At 36.0% G+C, this 25,190-nt stretch overlaps 1 protein-coding gene across 1 annotated transcript; it reads left to right on the forward strand.

Annotated features, from left to right (window-relative positions):
* The first annotated feature begins 687 nt into the window (after positions 1-687).
* LOC135071077 (T-related protein) lies at positions 688-24,586 on the forward strand. Its single transcript, XM_063964828.1, has 8 exons — positions 688-918; positions 12,423-12,584; positions 15,391-15,511; positions 15,925-16,068; positions 21,678-21,954; positions 22,158-22,274; positions 22,614-22,953; positions 23,127-24,586. Exons 2-8 carry the CDS (start codon positions 12,424-12,426, stop codon positions 23,362-23,364), a joined length of 1,398 nt encoding a protein of 465 aa, XP_063820898.1. The 5' UTR covers positions 688-918; position 12,423; the 3' UTR covers positions 23,365-24,586.
* Positions 24,587-25,190: the final 604 nt, after the last annotated feature.

Below are 25,190 nucleotides of genomic sequence, written 5' to 3' on the forward strand. Positions count from 1 at the left end.
TTTATATTTGCTACGACAAAAAACGTAACGCGTAGATGTCTTTTGTATGGAAAGTAGCTGCGTTACGAGGGACAATTTTTGGGTGCCTATTCTAAATATTTTTCGATATCTTTTTAAGACAAAATTATGACATAGAAAGGATATTTACATGCAAAAACAGATAGTTAAATAGTTATTTATTATTTGTTACAAATAATATCTTTCAAAGTCATATCAATTAAAATAAAAAAATATATTAAGTCCTTCAAAAAATGTTGTGCAAAATCTAATAAACCAAAAACAGTTACAAGTAAAGAACTATAAAAAGTACCTAGTCAGATCTATAAAAAAGTAGAAGAAATCAAGAGCATTTCTAAAAGAAACGCCTCAAAAAGCTGCGCAGGAGTCCGTCGACAGAGCGTGCCGTCTGCTACCAATCAGTTTATTTGTCAATATGGTAGAGGCGGGGCTTCGGTTGACTAACGTATTCAAACCACCCGTTCTCAAGAAGGCTTTAGAGCAGTCTTCATAAGATCGATTTTCCGTTATCTTTACTATAGGACCTGCTTTGAATCACCAATGAAATGTGATTCTTATGAACAAAATTTAAGACTGAATTTAGTGAATGAGGAGAAGGAGGTAGTAAGTATGTTATTTTGTATACATGCTAATGAAGTGTAGTGCGGTCGAGTTTGCGGTAGTTGCTCACGGAGTTGGCACGCAAGCACTGATTTGTGATGTGACAAACAGGGGTGCCCAATTTCAGATAATATTTGGCCATTAACTTTATTGACTCATAATAATTAATCAAACATGAACTGTTTGTAACAAGTTTTATAACACGACAGTGAGAAACGTGCAGTGAATTAAATACTTTAGATTGTTAAATGTGTTTGTGAAAGTGGATAAAATTGTGGACAAATCGAATCCTGAAGATAGGTAAGTTTTGTAGAATAGAAAATATTTTTTTCACTATATTATGTCCATACAGTTCCCTGCAGCAGTTCTGAATCACACATCTCATGTGCTCTAGATGTCAAAACTATAGTACATATAATTACAAATCCTAGTACTTATTTGTCTTAGGTATTGTTAATGTTATTTAATTTTTAACTACTTTTGTATTATATTTTGTAGGTATAATGAGACTAATTGCTGATACATCTTCCATGCATGTTATGTTATTATTATTTTAAAGGTTTAGAAAGAAAGAGAGAAAAAATGTTTATTTCGTTCAAACATAGTAAACATAGTTTACTTAGATTATCGTGAACTATAAAATGTACCTAGCTTTACCTACCTACCTACCTACCTTTGTGCATAGACACTACAGATCCCTACTTATCTTTTGTAAGATTTTCATCCAGATCCTATTAAAGTTTTAAGGATATTTAAGTAAGTTCCAGTTCTAGGGATATGCTTAATTTCACACTAGCTTGCACATCTAGCTATCACGTCCATGAGATACCTATAGCCTCACAGCCTGGTGACAGACAAACATACATTGGAGTCTTCTTACTCTTTGGGAACGGAACTCTAAAAAGGTGTAAAAGTTTATTGAAACAAAAAGGGTTTATTCTACTGTTCTAATGCAACATGCAACCACTTTTCCTACAGGATCAATGGACGAAGTTGGCAAATCAAATTCTCAAAAAAAATTACATCCCCTAAATAACTTATTTGATAATTTGTATGGAATTGAAAACTTTATTTTAAACCAGCTTTTGCCCGCGGCTTCACCCGCATGAAATTTAGTGTCACAAATCGGCATAAATTATAGCCTATTATGTTAATCTGGGTTATCATCATTTCAGCCACAGGACGTCCACTGCTGAACATAGGCCTCCCCCAATGACTTCCACATCGCACGGTTGGTAGCGGCCTGCCTCCAGCGCCTTCCCGCTACCTTTATCAGGTCGTCGGTCCACCTTGTGGGTGGACGTCCCACGCTGCGTTTTCCGGTACGTGGCCTCCATTCCAGAACCTTGCTGCCCCATCGGCCGTCAGTTCTGCGTACCTACTATGTGCCCTGCCCACTGCCACTTCAGCTTGCTGATCCGTCGGGCTATGTCAGCGACTTTAGTTCGTTTACGGATCTCCTCATTTCTGATTCGATCTCGTAAAGAAACGGTGCAGTCCTGTTGTCCCCCCTGCTTGGCCCCCCTGGGGGAGCCAACAGGATTTCGAAATCCTGTTGTCCCCCCTGGCTAGGGGAGACAACAGGACTAGATTTTCAATCAATGATTTGAGGACTGTTGTCCCCCCTGACAAACATTGGGTATTTAGAAGCCATATATTTTTGTAACATTTAAGAAGTACTGGAGTACCTACCTGACTAAATGCTATATTGACAAACTAAATACCTAAACGTATGTCAAATAATAGTTAACATCTTGTTAACGAAAGAAATATAAGTTGTTGGTACCGGTAATATTTCTGACTATTCCAAAATCTGCTTTACATGCTTTTAACAGATCATTATAAATTATCCCTACTAAATAATATTATACGAGTAAATGCGACAGTACTTTATCTGTCTGTCTGTTACGAATTCACGCATAAACCATTGAACCAATTTTGATATTTGGTAAAGAGATAGTTTTGAGTGCCGGGTCCCGGTTTTTTAAACAGGAATGCGCTCTATATTTTTTTTCTGTGACAGACAAAATTTTATGCGGAAAAAGCCGTGGGCAAAAGCTAAGTATAATGCTTGACAATATTTTTTATTCTCATGTATAAAAAATATTGTCTTCTTATCTAAATTCATTCTTAATATTCTTGTATATGTAAAGTTGACTAAAATCCGTGTAGTAGGTAGTTTTTACGTGAAAGAGTATCAAACATCTATAGGTACTATTCCATACTCCCATTTGTAATATTAGTAGGTAGGACGCTAAAACTGCATAATTTTAAATTAGTCATAATATTCAACAAATTAATTGCTCAGTGATTCATCATTCAACTAGCGGCCGCCCGCATCTTCGTACCTACGTACGCGTGGACTCCGTTTTACCCCCATATGTGTGGAATTTCGTAAAATCCTATTAAATGTTTCGTATTATTTCCTATCCTTAAATAAATAGATAAATAAAATTCGTTCTTGGCAGATGTCTACACCCTATAAGGAACCTACCTGCCAAATTTCAAGTTTGTAGGTGTAAGTACCGGCACCAACCTTATTTTTTTCGTTATCAAAATGGTAATTATTATTTAACAAACGTTTAGGTATTCACTCATTTTGGGAATTTGGTATTCAGTCAAGTACTTCAGTATTTCACAAATTATGTTATAAAAATACATGGCTTTTAAATAATGTTTGCCAGGGGGGACAACAGTCCTCAAATCATTGATTGAAAATCTAGTCCTGTTGTCTCCCCTAGCCAGGGGGGACAACAGGATTTCGAAATCCTGTTGGCTCCCCCAGGGGGGCCAAGCAGGGGGGACAACAGGACTGCACCTAAAGAAACACCGAGCATAGCCCTCTCCATAGCACGCTGTGCAACTTTGAGCTTCTGTATAAGGCCTATAGTGAGGGGCCACGTTTCCGAGCCATAAGTCATCACAGGTAACACACATTGGTTGTAGACTTTCGTCTTCAGGCACTGGGGTATTTTGGACGAAAAGATGTTGCGTAGCTTCCCGAACGCTGCCCAGCCGAGTTGGATTCGACGATTGACCTCCTTCTCGAAATTGGACCTACCTAGCTGGATCGTTTGTCCGAGGTAGACATACTTGTCAACTGGGTTATAAACAATTAGTATTATAACTGCAAAGTTTCAACAAAAACCGTTCAGTAGTTTTTGCATAAAAGAGTTACATCCAGACATCTATACAAACTATCGCCTTTATAATATTGGTAGGATAGGATAGTACGATATTTGAACTTCGGTCTCTTGGGAAAAGTTGTTGCATTTGAGCAATAGAATCTGTCTACCCTTTTTGTTTGATCAAGTACAAAACTAAAATGAATATAAATTGTAGGATTACGATTACGAAGATAAGGTTTAAAAAAGAAAACTTAAGTGGTATATTAAAATCCTATTAACAAACCATAGCGCTGATATTTTTTATGCAGAACAAAGAAGAAGTTGCAACTGCAATCGCACCTGATGTTCATGTAAGTGAGAATACAGTCTAGGATGGTACATACCTGCCCTGTAAGTGCCTATTCACTCTCGCCTTAAAGCCTATACACACTTACCTAGATATCGAATAATGAGTAATTATGATAACTTACAACCAACTCTTAATACAAATATTGTGGGCCGTTAATGCAGAAATACTCTTATGGTGTAATATCATAAAACTAGCTTAGCTTTCAGTCGGTACAATGTTGTTCTCTTTCAACGAACAAACAACAACAAGCCAAAGTTTACGACCATAAAAGTTAGTTGAAATAAAATGAACATGTACACTTTGTTAAACCGTAAATGACTGAGCTGGTATTTAAATTTGATAAAACGAGGCCAGCCAAACCTTTAAGTTAATATTGGCCTACCTTTAAGATTTAAGATTGGCGTCATAAAACGTAAGACAAATTGATTAAAATTAATTTAAGTGAACATACACAAGTACCGCGAAATAGAGACACATAATTTTAGGTCTTTTGCACTCAATATTTTCACCATCATAAGAAATTATGCTATAGGTAAACCCATTATACACCGCATTTCTTGGTTAAACTTGTTTCATTGATACTACTTACAACTGTACCTCTAGTAGGAAAAACTTTCGAGTTCGTTTCGTTGCGTATTCAAAGTGTCATCGAAAAATTTTGTATGAAAAATTGAACAGCGCCCCCTAGGGCGGCTATAATATAGGGGGCGCTGTTTAATTTTTCATACAAAATTTTTCGATGACACTGAATACGCAACGAAACGAACTCGAAAGTTTTTCCTACTAGAGGTACAGAACCCTTGATAGATTACTTAGTTTAAAAAATTAGATTGTCAGATGATAACTTGCATATCTTACTGTTATGTTTAGGTAACATTATAATTGTTAGGTACATTATAACTTCGTCCACACAGCAGGTAATTTAGTAATTTCTACTTATCCCAATGGCTTAGTACATGTATGTTAAGGACATTATACGAAATAATAAATCAAACCTGAAATTTACTTTTCATGTCTTATTCTACTGGCCTATTAGCGATTTGTTTGATGCATAATGCGGTGCGTTTTTGAGAGCTGCGTAGTAAAAGTGGAAAAGACGCTTTTAGAACATTAAAAAACAGCAAGAGTAAAGAAAAACCAAATTGTTATGAATTGAAGGAAATGTTGGTTCATGATGATCAAAAAGTTTATTGAGCTTTAGGTAAAAAGCTTACTTTGCGTTTGCAACCAACCTTTACATCTATAAAAGATGATCTGGTGATATGAAGATATTATTATTATGAAAAAAAATTGACGTTTTCGGGCATGAGTCAAACAGAGCCAAAGGCTCATTATGGAGAGAAAATTCATTATTCTTATCTTCAGAGTGCAGTAGTTTAGACTGTAGACAACTTAGTGCTAACATTAGAGCCGAATGCGAAATTTTTGCAGCAGTAGGGGAAGGGGGGGCATGATGGGGTAGCGAGGTAAGACGGGGTACCGCACACATAGACGAAAATAGACGTTTGTGAATGTAAAACATTAAGCCAATAGGAAGCCTCATTCAACCGACGGTTAGTGTGAGAGAAACTGTGAGCTGGAGTGCACGCGTCTTGTGTCCACAAACGAAAAACTGTTTTAGTGTTTAGTCGATCTAATTTTTGGTAGGTTAAACGTCAACATTGTAAGGTAATTATGATCACCCCATTTATGTCTTTTTGATCTTCGGTTACTAATGTTGTTTATTTTGATATAGTGTGTTGTTTGCAGGAATCCATCAAACATTTTATTCGTTTTTTATTTTTTTGTTCAGAGCGACCTTATGAGGCAAGATGGGGTATTGGGTGTGGGGTATGATGGGGTATAATCCTCGCCTCAAAAAGAATCATAAAAACAAACAAAAGACCAAACCCTCAGCCAAACAACACAAGAGCAACGATGAAGATGCCATATGCTTATATTGCAATGATGTAAACAACAATTTTTTGACATCATCAGAACCTTGGGTAGGCTGCCAGCTCTGTGGACGTTGGGCTCACAAGTCACAACGCTTGTGCTGGCGTGGACGATGAAGATCCGGAAGAAATACATATTTGTTTGTTTTGTGAGGACTAGCTTGTCACATCATGCCATAATTCCGTTACCCCATCATACCCCATAGTATGGGGCAAGATGGTTTTTCATAATGTTCCTATTAATTATTAATTATTAAAAAATGTGATAGGTTGATTCTCCAAAGACTGTACCAAATCATAGTTAGATTAATGACGTAACGTGCCATAAATTAATGAGGCCAATAAACATATTGATTAAGCTGTATTTTTATTATTTTGCTTAGATACCCCATCATGCCCCCCCTTCCCCTATGAGCTTTCGACATTTACCAATCTGCCACTGAAGATTTCAAAAAAGTCTTGGATAAATTACACACCCGCGGCTTACGTCAGTGGCGCGGATTGTTACACACGGCTGAAATAAAATTGCATTGTAAATAAATACATATTCACACAAAAAGCCTATGTTAATTGTTTCCTTTTTACATTATTTATTTAAAACTTAAGCAAATAAAACATAAGGCAAACGTAATGCGACTATATTGTTTTGTAGAAAAAACTTACGACCCTTAAATTCTACGATTAAAAAATGTTAAAGACCGTATTGATATTGGCTGTTATAATACAATTTTATTAATTGCGTTGTCCAAAGAAGAAACCGAAGAAAGTAAATTAATGACTGAAGAAAATTAATTTATGCCTGAAAACTGTCTTACTAAACTAATCCACTTTGGATAAAATTTAAAATGTCGTTTAGTTTAATCGCGGACTTTGAATTCACGAAAAATTGTAGCCCATATGAATTTTATTACTTTAAACTTCGCATTCATCGCAAATGGCAGTGACCCGAGTTCGGCAATAAATTAGTAAAAAATGTATGATAACTCGTAGTTTAAAAATGTCGTAAAATGTGCAAAGTATTTTTTCAGGTTAAATTTTCATTCAATTATATCAAAACATGGTTATCCTTCTATCTGTCTGAAGAAGATTAAGCAAAATACATTTTTTTTAAATATTTTAGACAACTACGAGCTAGACTTTATTCAATTACTATAAGTGGTAAAGTTCTAGATTAATTAAAAAAGATTGATTAATCACGAAAGTTAATGACGATCTATGACGATAGACGGACTTTGTCAGTCAGTTACTTTTTCACTTAAAACTAAATAGAAACCTACTGGATGTTAAATAGCATAATACCTACAAAGAGAATTTACAATCTAAATAAAATTGGCTGGGCAGGTAAAAGTTAGTATTATTAGGTAGATACGAATTGTGGCAATAATTTTTGATTGGACTTAAATTAAAAATAGCTTTGGCCAGGTGGTCAGCGAATCGCACGCGCAGTGCCGCAGTAAAATAAAATAAATGTATCACACGTAGGCGCGACTATACCGAACATGTGAAGAAATCCTCATTCTTTAATTAAGTCGGCTGCGGCTGTACTGAAGCGGGTGACTAACTACCTAAGTAGTTAATCGTATTAATTAATATGCACAGTGACATTATTGTTTCAGGTGCATGGTTTTTCCTTTATTTCAATGTATATGTAATACAAAGTTTAAGGCAAAGCAAGTAAAATTATTGGATAGGTGTAAATACAGTAGGATATTAATCAGTCATTTGGTACTAAGCAGGTTTTGTCATAAAATTAATCCAAAAGGAAACATTTAAGAAAAACTGCTATTAGGCAGCATTTCTCCAATATGGCGGCGCGAGCGGCAACCATACGAGGTCGCAAAGTTGAAATTCGTAAAGAGCACATCGAAATCTATACAGGGTGGAAACGATAAGTGATCTCACTCGATTATTTCTAAACTATACAAGATATCCAATAAATGGTTACTGATCCTGAAAGTGCTTCACGAGCTCTATCCAACGGTATCAATAATAGTTTACAAAATAAACTGGATCTATCTGAAAATTCAATGTTTCCAGTCTCCATACATTTAGTAAAACCACAGTTTATTAAAAACTATACAAGATATCCAAAAACTGGTTACTGATCCTGAAAGTGCTTCACAAGCTTTATCCAACGGTACCAATAATAAGTTCTAAAATAAACTGGATCTATCCGAAAATTCAATGTTTCCAGCTTCCATACATTTAGTACTGCCACAGTCATGGCACTCATGTCTCGATAATATTATAGCAAGTAAAGCTTAAAACCAATGTTTTCCATGAATAATTTTAAATAAGAATGCAATACGAGTTAATTTTAAGTGTTTATTATTTAAAATAAAAAAATTAACACTTCTAATATTATGTGGCTGGCATAGTGGCATACATTTAGTATGGAGGCTGAAAACATTGAATTTTCGGATAGATCCAGTTAATTGTGTAACCTATTACTGATATCGTTTGAAAGAGCTCGTGAAGCACTTTCAGGATCAGTAATCAGTTTTTAAATATCTTGTATAGTTTAGAAATAATCGAGTGAGATCACTTATCGTTTCCACCCTGTATATACCTAACTATAAATAACAATTTTCATGACTCCCGGAAAACTTTCCAGGTATATAAAATATAAAACTACCAAATGACTGGACTAGAAAGAATAAGAAAAGTCTAGGAAATTAAGCTACCACAGAACTTTTTAGATGCCGGAAGTCTTGAAACTTCTTTACTAAGTATTAATTTGAAATGTTCATGAATATGCGGTCAATATTTATGTAGCAAAGTAGGTTTAAATTAATTAATTAATGTTGATTTGTTGATGAGGCAATGTGTTATTAAACGGTCATCATTATAGGTTTATACTTCCCTTCTATGATCTGAGGTTTATACCATACGTGTATAGGTACGAACAGCATAATTAATTTGAATTTAAAACTTGGTATGTAGTCTACTTTTATAAACTTATTCAATAACTTTGTCTTAACTGGACGTTATGAAATAGTTATTATTGATAGCACGACATAAGTAATTTAATAAGTACATTTTGATACAAAATCATACATAATACAACTGCATAAACCTCCTATTACCAACTTGATGTGCTGTGTACCTGATGACATGCTCAACCTTTATTAGAGGCGTGACTGTGGGATGACGTCATCGCAAAAGCATTTTTCTATGGATCCATGTAAATAAGTGTTTACCAATAATCTAGGCAATATGCAATATGGTACAGCGACCCACAATAACTACAAGGGATTAGTGAGTGTTCGGACAAAGCGTCGCCGGCGCAGGTTCCGCGCCGAGTGCGCATCGGCCGCGTCCGGTTCGCCACAAAGCCCTACAATAAACTTTTACAGCTCACATAAAACCCTGACTTTTTAACCCAAGTTATTTGAATTAATATCAATTCGGAGTTTCTCAATGGGCTTTACTCGTCGAACTTTAAAGTTTTATGACAACCACAGAATTGAGGAATAAAATTTAATTGAAATGTAGCCCCAAAGAACTTTGATTGCGGTTATCAGCTTCCGAATTTGAATATTTACATTGATATTAAAACCCTTGCCACCTAGTCGATTTATAAAATCTATCAAAAGCCGACAGGAGTTAATTGCCTTTGGAATTATTTTTTTAGACAATACCATCTTGTGAAATAGTACTATAATTCGTAATTTGACTATGAATTAGTCACACGATTTAGGGAAACTTTCATTCGGATATTCTTAAGTGAGAGAAGTGGCCAGTACCTAATGAATAGAGATGGATCCATGGTAGATATGTATAAAAGGTAGTTCAAGGTTGTAAATTGCTCAAACCTAAGTAGTTTCTGAATTTTATGAAAAATTGAAACAAAAGCAACTTGAGAGTTTCGCGACAGTAGAGACGTAGAAAAGATAAAAGATCCCGAAGCTGCGTCGTTGGTTCGTTCGTTCGTAGCTCCTAGTAAAAATATAATTGTGTGGGCTTTGCAAATGATACATATTCGTGTAGTTTTCCGCGAAGTTTCCAAGTTAATCGATGTAAGTAGGTAATCAGAATAAATAGTGGCTGGAATATCAATTTTTACGAGAGGCCGAATCTTATAGATCGTCCAGCGTTATTTGTTTTTAGTCTATTGTTTGATTAACATATCAAGGCTGACGTTGAATACATGCCAAGTGATAATGAAAATTCAAGTTTGAAACAACGATGACGCAAGACCATTAAAAATACTTACTTGAGTTTTCGGCATCGTTCCATTTGCATAGCCTTCTTGGCCTTCATTACGCAGCCATTCCGCAAACTTTGAAATTGGAAAAGACAACACTGGTTGTATTGTTTCAATGGTTTCAATATCGGGTTGGTCGGTCTTGCATCTGATCATTAGCACCTCTCGGCTCGCATCGGCCGCGCGCGCGGGAATTGTCCAATATGCCCAGCCATGCGCTGGCTCGGTAGACATAATGCTTACATTTATCAAGCGAACGTCATAAACCTCCAATCACCCGGGTCCCATTCGTGGCAGTCGTCAGAGGCACTTGTTGTTATCTTTGATATTTTATAGGGATCTGTAAAACGTCGGCACTGCACAGCGATTAAGCGACATTCCTCGACCAGGGATCGATTTGAGTTACCTCAAGTGAACCTTGCTCATCACAAGGGTTACCGCGCGGCGATAGATAAAGGACGCCATTACCGGCGCATAATTAAAAGGCAAGAACTATTTACAATGTGTCGGCTGGCACGCTTCGTTTATTTTGTAGCGAGCCTCAATCGATGCCAAGTTAGATCTGAAACCGGGGCCCACACTCGCACATCATATTTAACCTCGCTATTAAAAAGAAAATGTTCGCAATTCATCTATACGACTTAAGTTTAATATTTATACCTCATGGAGTCGTAAAACGATGAATAATGACGTTGCGGACGAGTGGGCCAGCGCTGTAATTACTTTGCTTTTATACATACATGTTGGATGCTTTCTTGTTTAAACTAAAATGTTGTTGGAATACGATAGGGACCTTCATAGTCATTCTCTGAGTCGAACATAAAGCGAATTACAAGTACCATCCTCTCAACAATAAATAACAATATTCAATAAAGTATCCGCATTTAATGTGTCCTCGTACCTTTGAACACATCGCTGTAGCCTATTATGCTGGCTACTTTAAAGTTTTTGTACAAAACAATTACCATAAGAGACTTGAAAGATACATTTTATAGAAACTAATCAACAACGGAGATTATACTTGCCTATCTAGTTTCCATCATAAAATACATGCAATTTTCAGCAACATGAGGCATCATCATAACATTAAAGTGATGTACCTATCACAAAGAAAATAGTAGAGTTATTATAAACCTCCATGAGGTGACTAGGTATGTATTACCAGCTTGACAGACAAAAAGGTCTTTTCAGGAATAGAATATTTCTTACTTTTCAGCGAATATTTTTTGATTTGTAAAATTTATGCATGCAGGCAGATGTCTACGAAATAAGCTTACGATTTTGTAACAAAACGCCTGAAAATTTGCACTGTTAATATTTTTCATTTTATATAAATTATAAGAAAAAGGGGCACGTTTCTGATAGAAGATAGTTAAGGTATTGGGACGTTGAACCTACGTAGCCAGCGATAATAGGCACAATAAACACTGACTCGAAGATCGTGCCTTGGACAAACTCACAATAAAATATCTGGCTTATTTGCATTCAGATTTCGTGATGCTTTCCGTTTGGTTAGTAGAGATTGTGTTTCGTAACACATTGAACTATGTTTGCTTAAAATTATAGTTCGGTAGGCATCGGTGGCCTTGTGTATTTTGTCCCCTTCATTTGATTTTAAAAATACACATTACGCAGAGGTCGGTACTGTAATATCACAAGCAAAGTTCCTGGAAAACTTAAAAAACGTCAGTTTTTATTGCATGAACACACATTTTATTTGTTTGAAGATGCTTGAAAGCTTTCAAGCTCTTTTATTTGGTCTTTTGCGTTACAAGAATTCTAGTCAAAGATCCTTTTGTTCTGATGTAAAGATATGGTATTTATTTGTGCTAGCAACCAGACCAAAATAATGTTCCTAAGTTTACCTTATTTTTCGTAAGTAATATTACTAGGTAGAGCTTTCTTCTCTAGATATTTAGAAATGACGAGATAGCTGTAACACAGAATAGCATAAATGCAGTTTAAAAAGTTATTTATGTATATTAATCAAATCGTAAGGTATCTCACAATCAGCCAGGGTATGATGCGCACGAGTTTTAAATATCACTGAAGATTTAAGGTACTTTAGTCGTATAAAATCTATAAAATACCTCGATAAAATTATATCGTAGCGAGCATCTTAGCGCTTGGTGCACGAATCACGCTATAAAACTAGCACTATACTTACAATTTTCCTCTTGCTTCAGGATGGCGGCATCGCACATCCTTAGCGCGGTAGAGCCGACGGTGGGCGGCGGCGGCGCGCGCGGCGGCCGCGAGCGTGAGGTCTCCGTCGCACTGGATGACAGGGAGCTGTGGGTCAGGTTCCAGACCCTCACCAACGAGATGATAGTCACCAAGAATGGGAGGTGAGGAAATAATTATTATAGACTATACACATCTGACAACTATCTATTTAGTTGTGCATAATGTGACCTGGACGGACAAGAAGATGTGGGCCAGAATCACCAAGAACGGGAGATAATGAGAGAATAAGTATAGAAAATAGTGTTACTCGTACCTACTTCTATTAAAATGTTCTTTACTAGTAGATAATGTGTTGGGACGACACAAGAAATTGTCATTAAAAAAAACGTAAGTTTCAAGTACGAGTAAGTAACCAGTTGTTGTTGTTGGAGGATAAGGATCAGATTTCAAAACTTCACATACAAGCACACGAGTAAGTGCTAAATCTTAGTTTAAATTAAATAAAATAATTTTAATCTCTATTCTTTACGAGTCATAGAGCCATATAGAGCATACGGGTTCTAATTCGTACTGCAGTAATTTCCATCATCCGTACGGACGAATGAATTTTTTCTATCAAAGTATTATCAAACAAAGTAGTATATTTAGTCTCAGACTTTAAAAGTTTATGTTACTTATTTAATAACTTACCTACTAAAGAAAATGGCAAAAAATCTGATGAATATTGCACGAAGCTTTCAGTAACCATAAATCCAAGGATTGTGCCTTGGTTACAAAAACCGTTACCTTTATTATTATGTTATAGTTGGGATTGCTTGAAAATAGTAAATATGTAATTAATCTATTTACTTGCCCAACAAGTAAAAGAGGATCGTCATTTGCGGTAAAAAAACATAATACCTATGTATCTGTAGGCGAAATCACGGACAAAGCATCTAGTTGGTAGTAAAATTATTTGCAATAAAATATTAACGAAGCAAACATAACTTTAATATAAAAGATAATAAAATACATTGTAACAGAATGAGCACACCTGCATTCCTATTTTATGAAACCAAGTAGGTAGGTTAAGTTGAAGAATTATTATTGTTGTTGAGAAAGATCTCTGTTTGACTGACTGAGCCTTTACAGATTTTCCTAGTAAAATACTTGGAAAAAATTTCTGCAGGCTTTTTTAAACTACCAAAATCTATCCTAAAAGACTTAAGACAAAAATAGGCACTATGACTTTAGGTAATTTTTATAAAATATTTGGGAATAACAATTTTACTGTAATAGACATTACAATAGAATCTTCAGTATAAAAAAATACATAGTTATTCATTATCATGTACGTAATTTATGAATGATTCAATCATTTAATTTTACAAAAGTCGTAGGTGTTATATTGATCGTGATTACCATAAAATTAATCTTTATGAAGTTTACTAGGACAAGGCAAATTATCTTAATAAAACTTAAGCACTTTTAACTTGTAATTTATTATTATTGGCAGATTATTCAGAATAATAATTGGTAATTTTACTTTAGTTAGGTATTATGCTGTAAAAGGTTTTTCCTCCAAGCAATTTCAGACAACTTTGTTCTGCCATTAGAATTACACAGCTTACAGCCGTTCTTGTGGGTATAAACGAAGAGAAAAGAGAACAATCGATATTTGTTTGTACGATTACATTGAATACCTAGTCTCCGAAAGTACTGAACGGATTTGATTCTTACACCATAATCCGTTATCCCTGAAATCAAAATCAAAAATATTTTATTCAATTTAGACCACTAGTGGCACTATCTTTACCCACCATGTGTGTAACCTACTCGTACGTGTGATGAGTTTTCCGCGAATCCGGAAATAACGGTTGCCTGTGACTCGCTTCAAACATGCGTGCGAAACAATTTTAAAAGAAGTCGGTTAAAAATAATAGAAAGCAACTGTCCTTACTTTCCTCAGTAAGATTGAAATAATAGTACAAGGCGTGGTGTGTATGTATATTACTATTATTTCTCGTATTTTATTATTATTGTTTATTATTTCTTGTATTTCTCGCCTATAATCGAAGGTATTTTCTTAGGATAGTTTTCATAATAATTATTGAATATTACTATGGTTTGGCTAAAACCATAGAATCCTTATCTAATGTGTCGTTCATGCCAGTCTCGAGGTTTCGTTGTCCTTACACTTTCGCTTGATATAGGCACTTAACCCTAAGATATTTCCGGAGATTTAATGTTGACGTTCACCCCAAACGGTTTTCTGACTTGGAAATTGCTTTTTTATTTTTCGTGAAAAATTGCAAAGGCACGAATCGGTTTAAATGAGGGTACGGCCGGTGTGGAAGGCCTGGCCACAGCCCAGTGCTAACAGCCGCTGACGGGCGGCTAGTTTTCAGCTATTAACACTGTAGGCTCCACTCATTAACGCAGGGTGGCTAAATGATACGACGTACTGCTCTACCCTGACACATGCAGCATGGTCTGACAAGGCTTATTTGTATCATTGTCTTTTATGCACAACTCGTCATCGGTGCACTTATGAATCATGCTTTATTGTAGTCATAAAGTTAAAACTCCAATAAAATAACACTTACTTGCAGGCAAGAATAACGAGATTCCCATATTTTAGGCAGAACAGAAATTCATACAAGCTGAGCTATTGCTCCTGAACCAGGAGGATTTCTGTAACAAGTGTAGTGTAGTTATTTCTGTATTGTAAAATATTTACGTTTTTAAGTAACTAAATAAAATAAATCCAATAAAATTCATAAGAATTTATTTCCCAAAGAGAGAGAAAGATGGAGATAGAGCACATCGACACGGGTTATTGTAGAGCTTTAAAAGCTCTAATACTAAATTTTTTATTGAACTGTGCTTTCTACCAGCGCAGTAGATTTTACAACTGAAAGGAATTTTTTAAAACGTATTGGTTCCTCAGTATAAACTTATCTAGAAAACACGTTTTTATTGTTTCAGGCGAATGTTTCCAGTAGTGAAGGTGACCGCAAGCGGATTGGACCCAACGGCCATGTACACAGTATTGCTAGAATTTGTTCAAGTAGATTCACATCGGTGGAAATATGTAAACGGCGAATGGGTAGGTATTTTACATTTTATGAAAAGTAAGATTCAGAACATTAGGAAGAAAAAATTAGAAGTAGGATAAGGACTTTGTACATTAATTTCTCTATAACTCAAAGCTTAGTGTGGTTAATCGATGTAGAATCTAAAATGAGTACGAAGCCCTGAGTACAGTATACTCGTAACTCATATCTAAATTATTTTTGAATCAGATTTGCACTAAATGGGGCCATTCTAAGAAATAGCTTTAATGAATGACGACGCACCTTACGAGTCAACCGCCTATTTATGTGTTTACAATGTTGGTTTTCAAAATACCTACTTAATACCTATGTGCTAAACTAGTCATAAATACTAAGATTAGGCAGAGTTGGTATTTGTTATAATCTAATAAGAATTTAATGAATGTTATACTATATATTTTTATAGATACCTGGAGGTAAAGCCGAAGTGCCGCCTTCTAATGCAATATACATTCATCCAGAGAGCCCTAACTTTGGCGCACATTGGATGAAGGAGCCCATATCATTCGCCAAAGTCAAACTCACTAATAAAACTAATGGGAATGGACAGGTAAGAACACGTCATTAATTTTAATGTTTGAATGCGGTCTGATTCATATAATGTTTCGAAAAAAGTCACTCATCAAATAATGACATAGGAACTGAAAATATACCATACTTAACCTTTAACTATGGACGTGAAAAAATAATCACACTCCCATGGACGTCGGGTCTCACAGACCCCTATCTAACAATCTTCTTATTTTCATATCTGAATCAATTTGAATTTATTAAAGAGTTGATATACAGTGTGTCCGGGCATGTAGTGATCAAACTTTAAGGGCGTAATCTATGGACAATTTTATCGATGAAAATACTTCAAATTTGGGGCCTGACCCATTTCTCGAAAAATTACATCGATTTAAGTTTTTAATTTTTAGTATACACCTCTTCTTTAAAAAACAAGTGAAAGCGTGGGTAGCTTAACATTAATAGGCAAATATTTTATATCATGCGATAGCCAATAAAATTATCTATTAGTAGAAGAAGAAAGCAGACACAAGTTTCATACTTTTTATGGGAGTAAGAATGGATTTAATTAGAAAAATACATTACTTTTTTCACTTCTTTTTCAGTTATTTTCCAACACAAGAAAAACCAGGTCGTTAAGGTATGTTTTATTTGCATTGTATTATTAGTATTTGAGCTATTCTACAAAACGAATGTAAATTTATTAGTCTACGTCTATTAGTTCTGACGTAATTATTGAACAAAGGTACCCCTTCCCAGCGGTTTCCATAGCGCACGCGACATGCGAAAATGCACTGCCTGAAAGAATCACACAACCTATTCCGATTACTATGGAAACAGCTGGGAAGGGGTATCTTTGTTCAACAATTACGTCGAAACTAATAGACGTAGACTAATAAATTTACATTCGTTTTGTAGAATAGCTCAAATACTAAAAATACAATGCAAATAAAACATACCTTAACGACCTGGTTTTTCTTGTGTTGGAAAATAACTGAAAAAGAAGTGAAAAAAGTAATGTATTTTTCTAATTAAATCCATTCTTACTCCCATAAAATGTATGAAACTTGTGTCTGCTTTCTTCTTCTACTAATAGATAATTTTATTGGCTATCGCATGATATAAAATATTTGCCTATTAATGTTAAGCTACCCACGCTTTCACTTGTTTTTTAAAGAAGAGGTGTAAACTAAAAATTAAAAACTTAAATCGATGTAATTTTTCGAGAAATGGGTCAGGCCCCAAATTTGAAGTATTTTCATCGATAAAATTGTCCATAGATTACGCCCTTAAAGTTTGATCACTACATGCCCGGACACACTGTATATCTAATAACTATTAATAAAGGATTTAGTAGTAAATGTAATCAAATTTTAACCATCATTTAATTATTTTTTTGCAAATTTAAAAACTTGGACATTTTTCAGGGTAAATTGACTTGCCATCACATATAGGCTCATTGATTACAGTCGATCATTAATAAATGAAAGTAATATTTTTTTCTTTGCTAATTAATAACCATGTAACATAAAAACATGAACAGAATTTCTGAAGGACATAAAATAAAAATTTTGACAAGGGTTAAAGTTACTAAAATTATACACAGTGGCCTAGAACACTAAAGACAAATTACACTGGTCAACAAAAAATCAAAATTAAAATGGTGCCGAGATTCTGTTGATAGTTTATTATTAGGTGTGTATTAGTTATAATAAAAATATTTTTCTTTTTTTTTTCCTACGTGTAGTTTTTGATCTACCCTCAGTTTTAAATTTTAGCTTTAATCGGTACTTTGGTTGCACAGTTTGTAATGTTATCGGTATATTTTTATAACGTTTATTTTAATATCATGTCTGCATTGCCAAGAAGTTGCCTCAACGATCCAAATGTAATTTGTTACATTTGTGATGTGTACACAGTTAAGAATTTCAAAAATTTAGACAAAATTTTAATAAAAAGTGCTTATTTTTCTTACTTTAAGTCGGAAATTGTGGTTGTATTCAAGCCGTGGATACCCGAAATTGTTTGTATAATATGCTGTGAACACTGAGGCAATGTTTCAATGGTCAAAGAAGCCATAACATGAAGTTCAGAGTGGAAAAAGTGAGGAAAAAACAAAAAAAAATCCTGGTTTGAGCATAAAAAAAGGTTAAAGCAGTAAATTTTTGATGGCCCACAAATAAGAATATTAATAAAAGATACTGATTTCTTAACTTTGATGGACGTTTGGAACGATTTACGTGGACTTCGTTCGTTGAAATTACTAAATTTTTTTTCCGAAATCACAGGACTAGTAACTACTATGAAATTGTGAGACATGCCCTAAAAACTCAGGATGTAATAATTTAAATCAAAGGGCACTATCTCCACAGTCATCTTGACCAATTCCCAGAGAATCTTGGGTCACTATAGCATGCTATAGCTAAGAACAGGGAGAGCGATGCTATCAAGACCTAAAAACCATTGGAAGAGAGGTACCAAGGCAGATGGGATAGCTATATGATGGCTGATTACTGCTGGAGGATGTAACGTGATAGTTCCATTACACCTAATTCACAAAAGTCGTGGAAAAGAAAGTTTTTAAGCACTTCAAAATATTATAAACGCTGATTTTGGTGAAATTTTGTATTTTTCTATACACGTCAAAATCTAGAAAACCACACGTAGGAAATCAACAAATTTGCTACTAAAGCAACCAGTATAAGGTCCTTAATCAAAAAATATATACAGTTCCTTGGCACCAAAACCACTGTTGACCAGTGTTATTTCTACAGGCATGTGTTATCTTTCTTTGAGAGCTTTAGTAGGCAAAATGTACACCATTCAGAATCGGAATCTGCTGCAATGGTGAATTCTAAGACATCTAAACTCAAAAGCAGAATCGTCTACAAGTAATACCTTACTCCTGAAATGTTCTTTAGATACTCGTAGTTGGGCTAATAATATAAGGTGTTATTTTTTGTACTGATCATACTTTACCAACGCATCTAATAAAATCATACAAATACAACCCAAGTGTTTTTAAAAAAAAATTCAGGCTAGTTTTTGTTTTTACTTTTCCTAACAAAAAAAAGATATTATTTTTACAACCATCCTGTCTTCACTCACTGCCTCTCTCTCTTTCTTTACTCATTTCATTCATACGAGTACGAACAATGGCCGCGCGCATTCATTCAACGTTCACACACATAAAGGTTAGATTACACTAAACCTACGTTACCAAAAATTATCACTCGTGAGTATGTAATGTACGATGTTACGTCATGTTAATAGGTACTACGCGCTGGGAGAAACAAAATCTAGCTACATAAGTAGGTAAATAAGTGTATTTTCATTAGTGTAATAGCGGGGGACTTTTCCAACGAACCGAGGCGAATCATCCGCGTTAAACTAGAAATTTAAAAAAGGATAGAAATTGGAATTCAATATCTACGGTTTCGTAATGCCTACGCAATTTATTTAGAGACGTAATAAAAAATTGATAGGTACATACCTATTACTACTTCGCTTCGCTTCAGTGGAAATGCACCCTAATATTGAATATGAATAGGTGTTGTAAAAAAAACTCACTGATCAATTTTCCTGGTTTTAATTCCTAAATTATGATTTGCCATCACACTTTAGATTCATTGATTTTACTTATTCACACATTTACCTATTTTGAATGTTGTTATTTAAAGTTCCTAGGTTATTATTACACTAATCACAATACATTTTGAACGTCAAGCCTTTGTTGAATGTTCACGTAAACACTGTCTTGCACTGTCTAATCTAGCCACGATCGAATTGAGGTAATGCTTTCGGGCTGCACACTTGCTTGCTGTTCACTAGACACCACGTCGGATGTTGTATTCACAATTCGCGCACTAACTTTTTTACGGAAAAAGTCCCTTTCGCGTAAACAAGCACTCATCTGTCCAAATCACACTGTAGGTATGTACCTAGGTAGACTTCCGCAATAACCATCGATAGAACTAGGTCGCGGTCGTGGCCCTCTGGCAACAACTCCTTGATAAGGCATTCCGTATTTTTACGCAAAAGCCGCCGTCTGCGGCGCTCGCATCTGGGTACCGCCAGCACTGTGCCGGTGATTGAAATTGAAATCCAGAACTTCGTCCTCGAAGCGCACGGAATCTCGTCAAGTCAGGATACGGCTGCGCTCCCTGAAGCGCTGCGCGGCTCCAAACAAGCAAGGTATGAAGGTTTTCGACTCGTCAATGTTTCTCGTCGGCCAGTTAGTGTGCCCGAAACATAATTTCACCTGCGTTTTGTTATTGATCAAGCGCGGCATTGTAATAAATCACACATACACTGCAATACGTTTGGGCGCATTGGACGGACTGGGACGATTATTTATGTTGTTGCGCTCCCGCATGCCGATCGGCGGCTCGGCGCGGGCTGTGGGCGCGGAGCGACTGGCAGCGATATCAATATGGCCGACTCACGCGGCGCGGCACGTGGCAGTGGTCGTTGCCCTCGGCCGGCTACTACGATAGTGCGTACAAACGAATACTCACCGCGCTCAAAGGATGATTTATTTTTTATTTTTTTCGAAACATTCTTTGTCGTTTTACTCGAAAACTAGCCTGAATTTTTTTTTAAAAACACTTGGGTTGTATTTGTATGATTTTATTAGATGCGTTGGTAAAGTATGATCAGTACAAAAAATAACACCTTATATAGTTGATGTACTCAGATACTTTTTGCCATTATGTATTCTTAAACTAGAACAATTTACTTAAGATTATAATAATATAATATAAAAAAAATATAGTTGACAAGTCACATTCATACAAGTATGTTTGTATGGAAATTATAGTCATCGGGTCTCCCAGACCCGGAAAAATTTTTGAATGGTTATTACATTACTCACGTAATAAGTGCCGGGAAACACAATTTTATGCCTCCTCGGTCCAAACACAGTTAAAACTGAAGCTACTGAGATGGTCGAGAGCAACACGTGGCGGGAAGGTGTTTAAACCGAGAAATCTGAAAGGGGGGTGGGCCTCAGAGACCCGACGTCCATAGTTAAAGGTTAATTGTTTGAACATGATCTTCATTTCGTTACGTAATCAAGCCAAATGATTAATGGGCTGCTCCATATTCACACCGTTCTTTCTAACGTGGTTTGAATAATCAGTTCACAGTATTGACAGAATACTAATTTCCGATAATAGAAACCTGTGATGAGAAGGTGCTACACTGCTACAGTTTCTATGCTACCGCTACTTCATAGAAGCCAGTTCTCACGGTTGAATTTGGTGCGAATGAACATGAGAGCAAACATCAGATGAATCCAGATCCATATGTTGACGGGTCGGTGTGAAATCTGTAGCTTTACCAACTGTTTAGCGGGTGCCTGTACGCACTATCATTTGTAATAATTATTGTCTCTGCGCTATGTTTACATTACACATATTTTATGAGAACTTCTACTTGAAGAAATTAATTTCTTTCTCTTGTGATTCGCACTAGGGCTAGAAAATGATGTGTGTATATTTTATGTAATCTTTTCTTTTAGATCAATAGACATACTGTTTCTATATGTTATCTTTATTTCTCTGCATTGGCATCCAAGCTGATATCGGAATTTGTACCTTTTCTCTACACCGAGACTGAAAAAATAAATCAATGTTTTGTTCATTTCAGATAATGTTGAACTCTCTACACAAATACGAGCCGAGGGTTCACCTGGTGAAAGTTGGGACAGATCTCAGACGCATCATGACCTACCCATTCCCCGAGACGCAGTTCATCGCAGTAACTGCTTACCAGAATGAGGAGGTCACTTCGCTGAAAATAAAATACAATCCGTTCGCAAAAGCCTTCTTGGATGCCAAGGAAAGGCCTGAGGGATATTATCAAAGGGACTTTGTTGGGACACACTACCCTCAACAAAGTTCATCGCCTCATCAATATCCGCAATGTAAGTAGAATTTGATATTAGCAAAAACAAAATATTGGAACATGGAAAGCATTGGGGGAGGCCTATGTTCAGTAGTGGACGTCTTATTGCTGCTGAGATGATGATGATGATAATGATGAAAAAATATTAATGATATCTTAAAGGCTTAATTAGTGTTATTGTTATTTGAAATTGTTGGAATATTTGGATCGTCCGTATTACAGTCGGTGGATGGTTTGTAGCATCGCAGTCGCTGTACAGCAGCGGCAACGCGGCTTCACGGAGGCCGGCGCCGTACCCGCCGAGACCGCCGTCCCGGCCGAGGACTTTATCTCCGCCCTGTAAGTAGCAAACATCTCAGTCGATCATTCATTCTTACGTAAAAAACAGAAAGAAATAGTTTAAAGAGATGTTGGAGATTGACAATATGAATGAAACAACTGGCACCGAACGAAACTGCAAATGCTATAGCAGAATCGGTGGCTCTAAAGCTGTTCTGAATGTACTTCTGCGTTTCTTAATTATGCTATTTAAAGTATAAGTCCTAACTACCTATTTACAATCTCTGCTGGTATTTTAACAGCCAATAACCAGGTCACAATGGATGCAGCTTAGCTGTAAATCTCTTTGTAATTTTGAAGTTTTTTAAACTGTTTACTAATTTATTTATTCCTTTTTAGCGACCTACAGCAGTTCCGAGCGGACAGCTGCTGCAGCACCCAACAGTAGTAGCTACACCTGGGCCGGCAGCAGTGGCTACTGGAGCTCGGCCCAAGGCAGCAGCTCGCCTCAGCCTAATGTTTCTCCTGGACCATACCGCACCCCTCCTCACGCGTACCCTGCGCCTCTTGAATACGCTCCAGCGCCGCCTACAAGCACAGCGGCACCCGCGACTGGGCCAGCTCCTCTGTACCCGTTGCAGTATGAAACTCCGAGTCAACACCACTCCCCGTACTACCAACATGCGTACGCGCCTTACGCTCACCACGCCATTGAAGATATTTCCTACTGGCCGAATAGGTAACATTGTTGATCATGCTTTTCATGATGAATGAATGAATGTTGATAAGAAACTGTACTACAACTTTTAAGAGAAACTTAGATGCTTAAAATAATCTTGTAAAAGGCCTAATCAATAAGTCCATTTAAAACTACTAAAAACAATTTAATTCAAATGTATTTTTGTGTTCCAGCTTGAACAGCTACAGCTACCAGCCAACCGAGTATGTGGGTACAGGCGAAATAGCTTACGGTGCAGAAGGCATGCCCTACCCTTCTGGATCCACTCTCGAGACAGGGGGCGAAGGCAGAGGAACACCTCCAAGCTCGGAACATCCACAGCAGGAGAGAGAGTATAAATTCAACGCAGAAGAAGAAAGACACTCCCCTTGCGAGGAGCCCACGATATCTCCACGGTCACCACCACAGTGACTTCTAGTTTCTTAAAAGTAGGAAAAAGGAATAATTTAAAAATATTTTCTGTTGACATGGTACGAGTAATAAGTACCTATTTATGACTTTCATTGCTGTGAGGTATCGTAATGGAGAAGTTTCGTAATGTTGAAAACATTATAGTTCACTGAATGGGATTAAAATAAAGACCAAAACTAAAAAGTCGGTGAAGTTTTTTTTTAAATCCGTCAAAAAATGGCTGAGAAATTAATTATTTAAATTACCTACATATTTTCGCGGAACTCAAACAGGCGGAGCCGTGACCTGTATAAGTTTAAACCACATTGCCTAGAACCCCTGGCCGCGTTGTTGAGAATGACACTTTATGTCAAGTCTTTTTCTTCTTTTTGTTTAAGGCCTGTCAAAAAAGATTACTAAATTTTACTAAGAAATAATCGCTTGAGTGACCCTGGCTGAAATATTAAAAACTACTAGATTTTTTAAAATTGGATCTGTCATCCGGACTGAACCAGGGGTGATTCACTGTTTGTACTCTGAATGAGTGCCGTGACGTCACCGATCAAATGGCGTGAAATATTTGTTATGCGCAACTTTGGGGCTCAGTAACTTCTTTATTTGTAGAAATATTTTCATGATTCTTTTACAATTATTATTAGTTTTACTTATATTTTCAAGTTTTATTAAAATAAAAAAAAAATCGGAAACTTCTCCATTACAACAACAGGGATCTGGGTATGACGATTAAAAATCGAGTCTCTTTACAAGTTTGCGAAAATTTTACGAGTGGATATGAGTAAGAAGTATTTATTTACATAGCATTGTTGGTTTTGTCACGGTCGCGGTGTTTTGTCTTGGGCTTCACAGTGGTAATGAGTCAAAATTAAATGGTAAATTAATTCGTCCCCAGTCATGCATTTTATCTTACTTCAGTTAAAAATGATTTGTAAGAAAAATGAGTATCGATAGTTATTAAAAATAAACACATGATTTTCTATTTTATGTTTGTTTACAAAGACAAATAGGTGCTTTTTAATTGTAAATAAGTATTGTTAATAATAATGTAATGTCTATACGCTAATAGTAAAATTTGTCATATATTTAGGAAACTATCTTAACAATTCATTTTAATACGTAAAAGGTAAGAAAAAATCAATACTTTGCCTTGTTCAGTAATAAATTGTAATGTCCTTTTTGATGAGGAGCTTGACAATAAAACGTTATTGTTACGTGTATTATATTATTTACCCTTTTATTAAATTCTTAACCAATAAGAATCTATTATTGTCTTCGCTATTAATTGTCCTGTGAGTGGGTTGTTAGAGTGAAGGTAAGTTAAATGTCCAGGGCCCCGATTACGCTAAAAAATTTCATCTTCAACGTGCCCGGACGTCAGCTGTTTTGACAAATCCGTATCGCAGAATCGAAGAAGCGCGTCTGTATTGGAGACGTTAAAAATTAGCGTAATCGGGGCACAGTATGGAGACCTCACGCGGACTGATGCGAAGCGATATTTCATTACAGGCACAGAATACATACAGGTACTATTTTTTTCATTACTTCATTCATGTACATACTACGTCCACCAATGCATTATTGTAATGGATAGGCACTATTTATTACACCATTAGACTGATAAATTTAGACTAGATCAGATCTATTCGATGAAAAGAGAAAAAATTGGCCAAGTGCGTGTCGTGCCACGCGCAGTGTAGGGTTCCGTAGTAGTCCGTGTTAACAGATTTTAAAAGACCTATCCAACGATACTACACACGATGGGGTAGAAGATGAAAAAAAATTCATCCCCACTTTACATGTGGGTAATGTGGGAGCTACCCTAAAATTTT

This window comes from Ostrinia nubilalis, chromosome 4 (genome assembly GCF_963855985.1).
Source record: "Ostrinia nubilalis chromosome 4, ilOstNubi1.1, whole genome shotgun sequence".
NCBI classification, from domain to species: domain Eukaryota; kingdom Metazoa; phylum Arthropoda; class Insecta; order Lepidoptera; family Crambidae; genus Ostrinia; species Ostrinia nubilalis.

What these genes read in the sequence shown, in the direction of transcription:
- LOC135071077 (XM_063964828.1), top strand. Translation starts at nt 12,424, where the DNA reads ATGGCGGCATCGCACATCCTTAGCGCGGTAGAGCCGACGGTGGGCGGC. An exon ending in GCCTCATCAATATCCGCAAT is followed by an intron (nt 21,955 to 22,157) that starts GTAAGTAGAATT and finishes TCCGTATTACAG; the next exon opens with TCGGTGGATGGTTTGTAGCA. An exon ending in GAGGACTTTATCTCCGCCCT is followed by an intron (nt 22,275 to 22,613) that starts GTAAGTAGCAAA and finishes ATTCCTTTTTAG; the next exon opens with CGACCTACAGCAGTTCCGAG.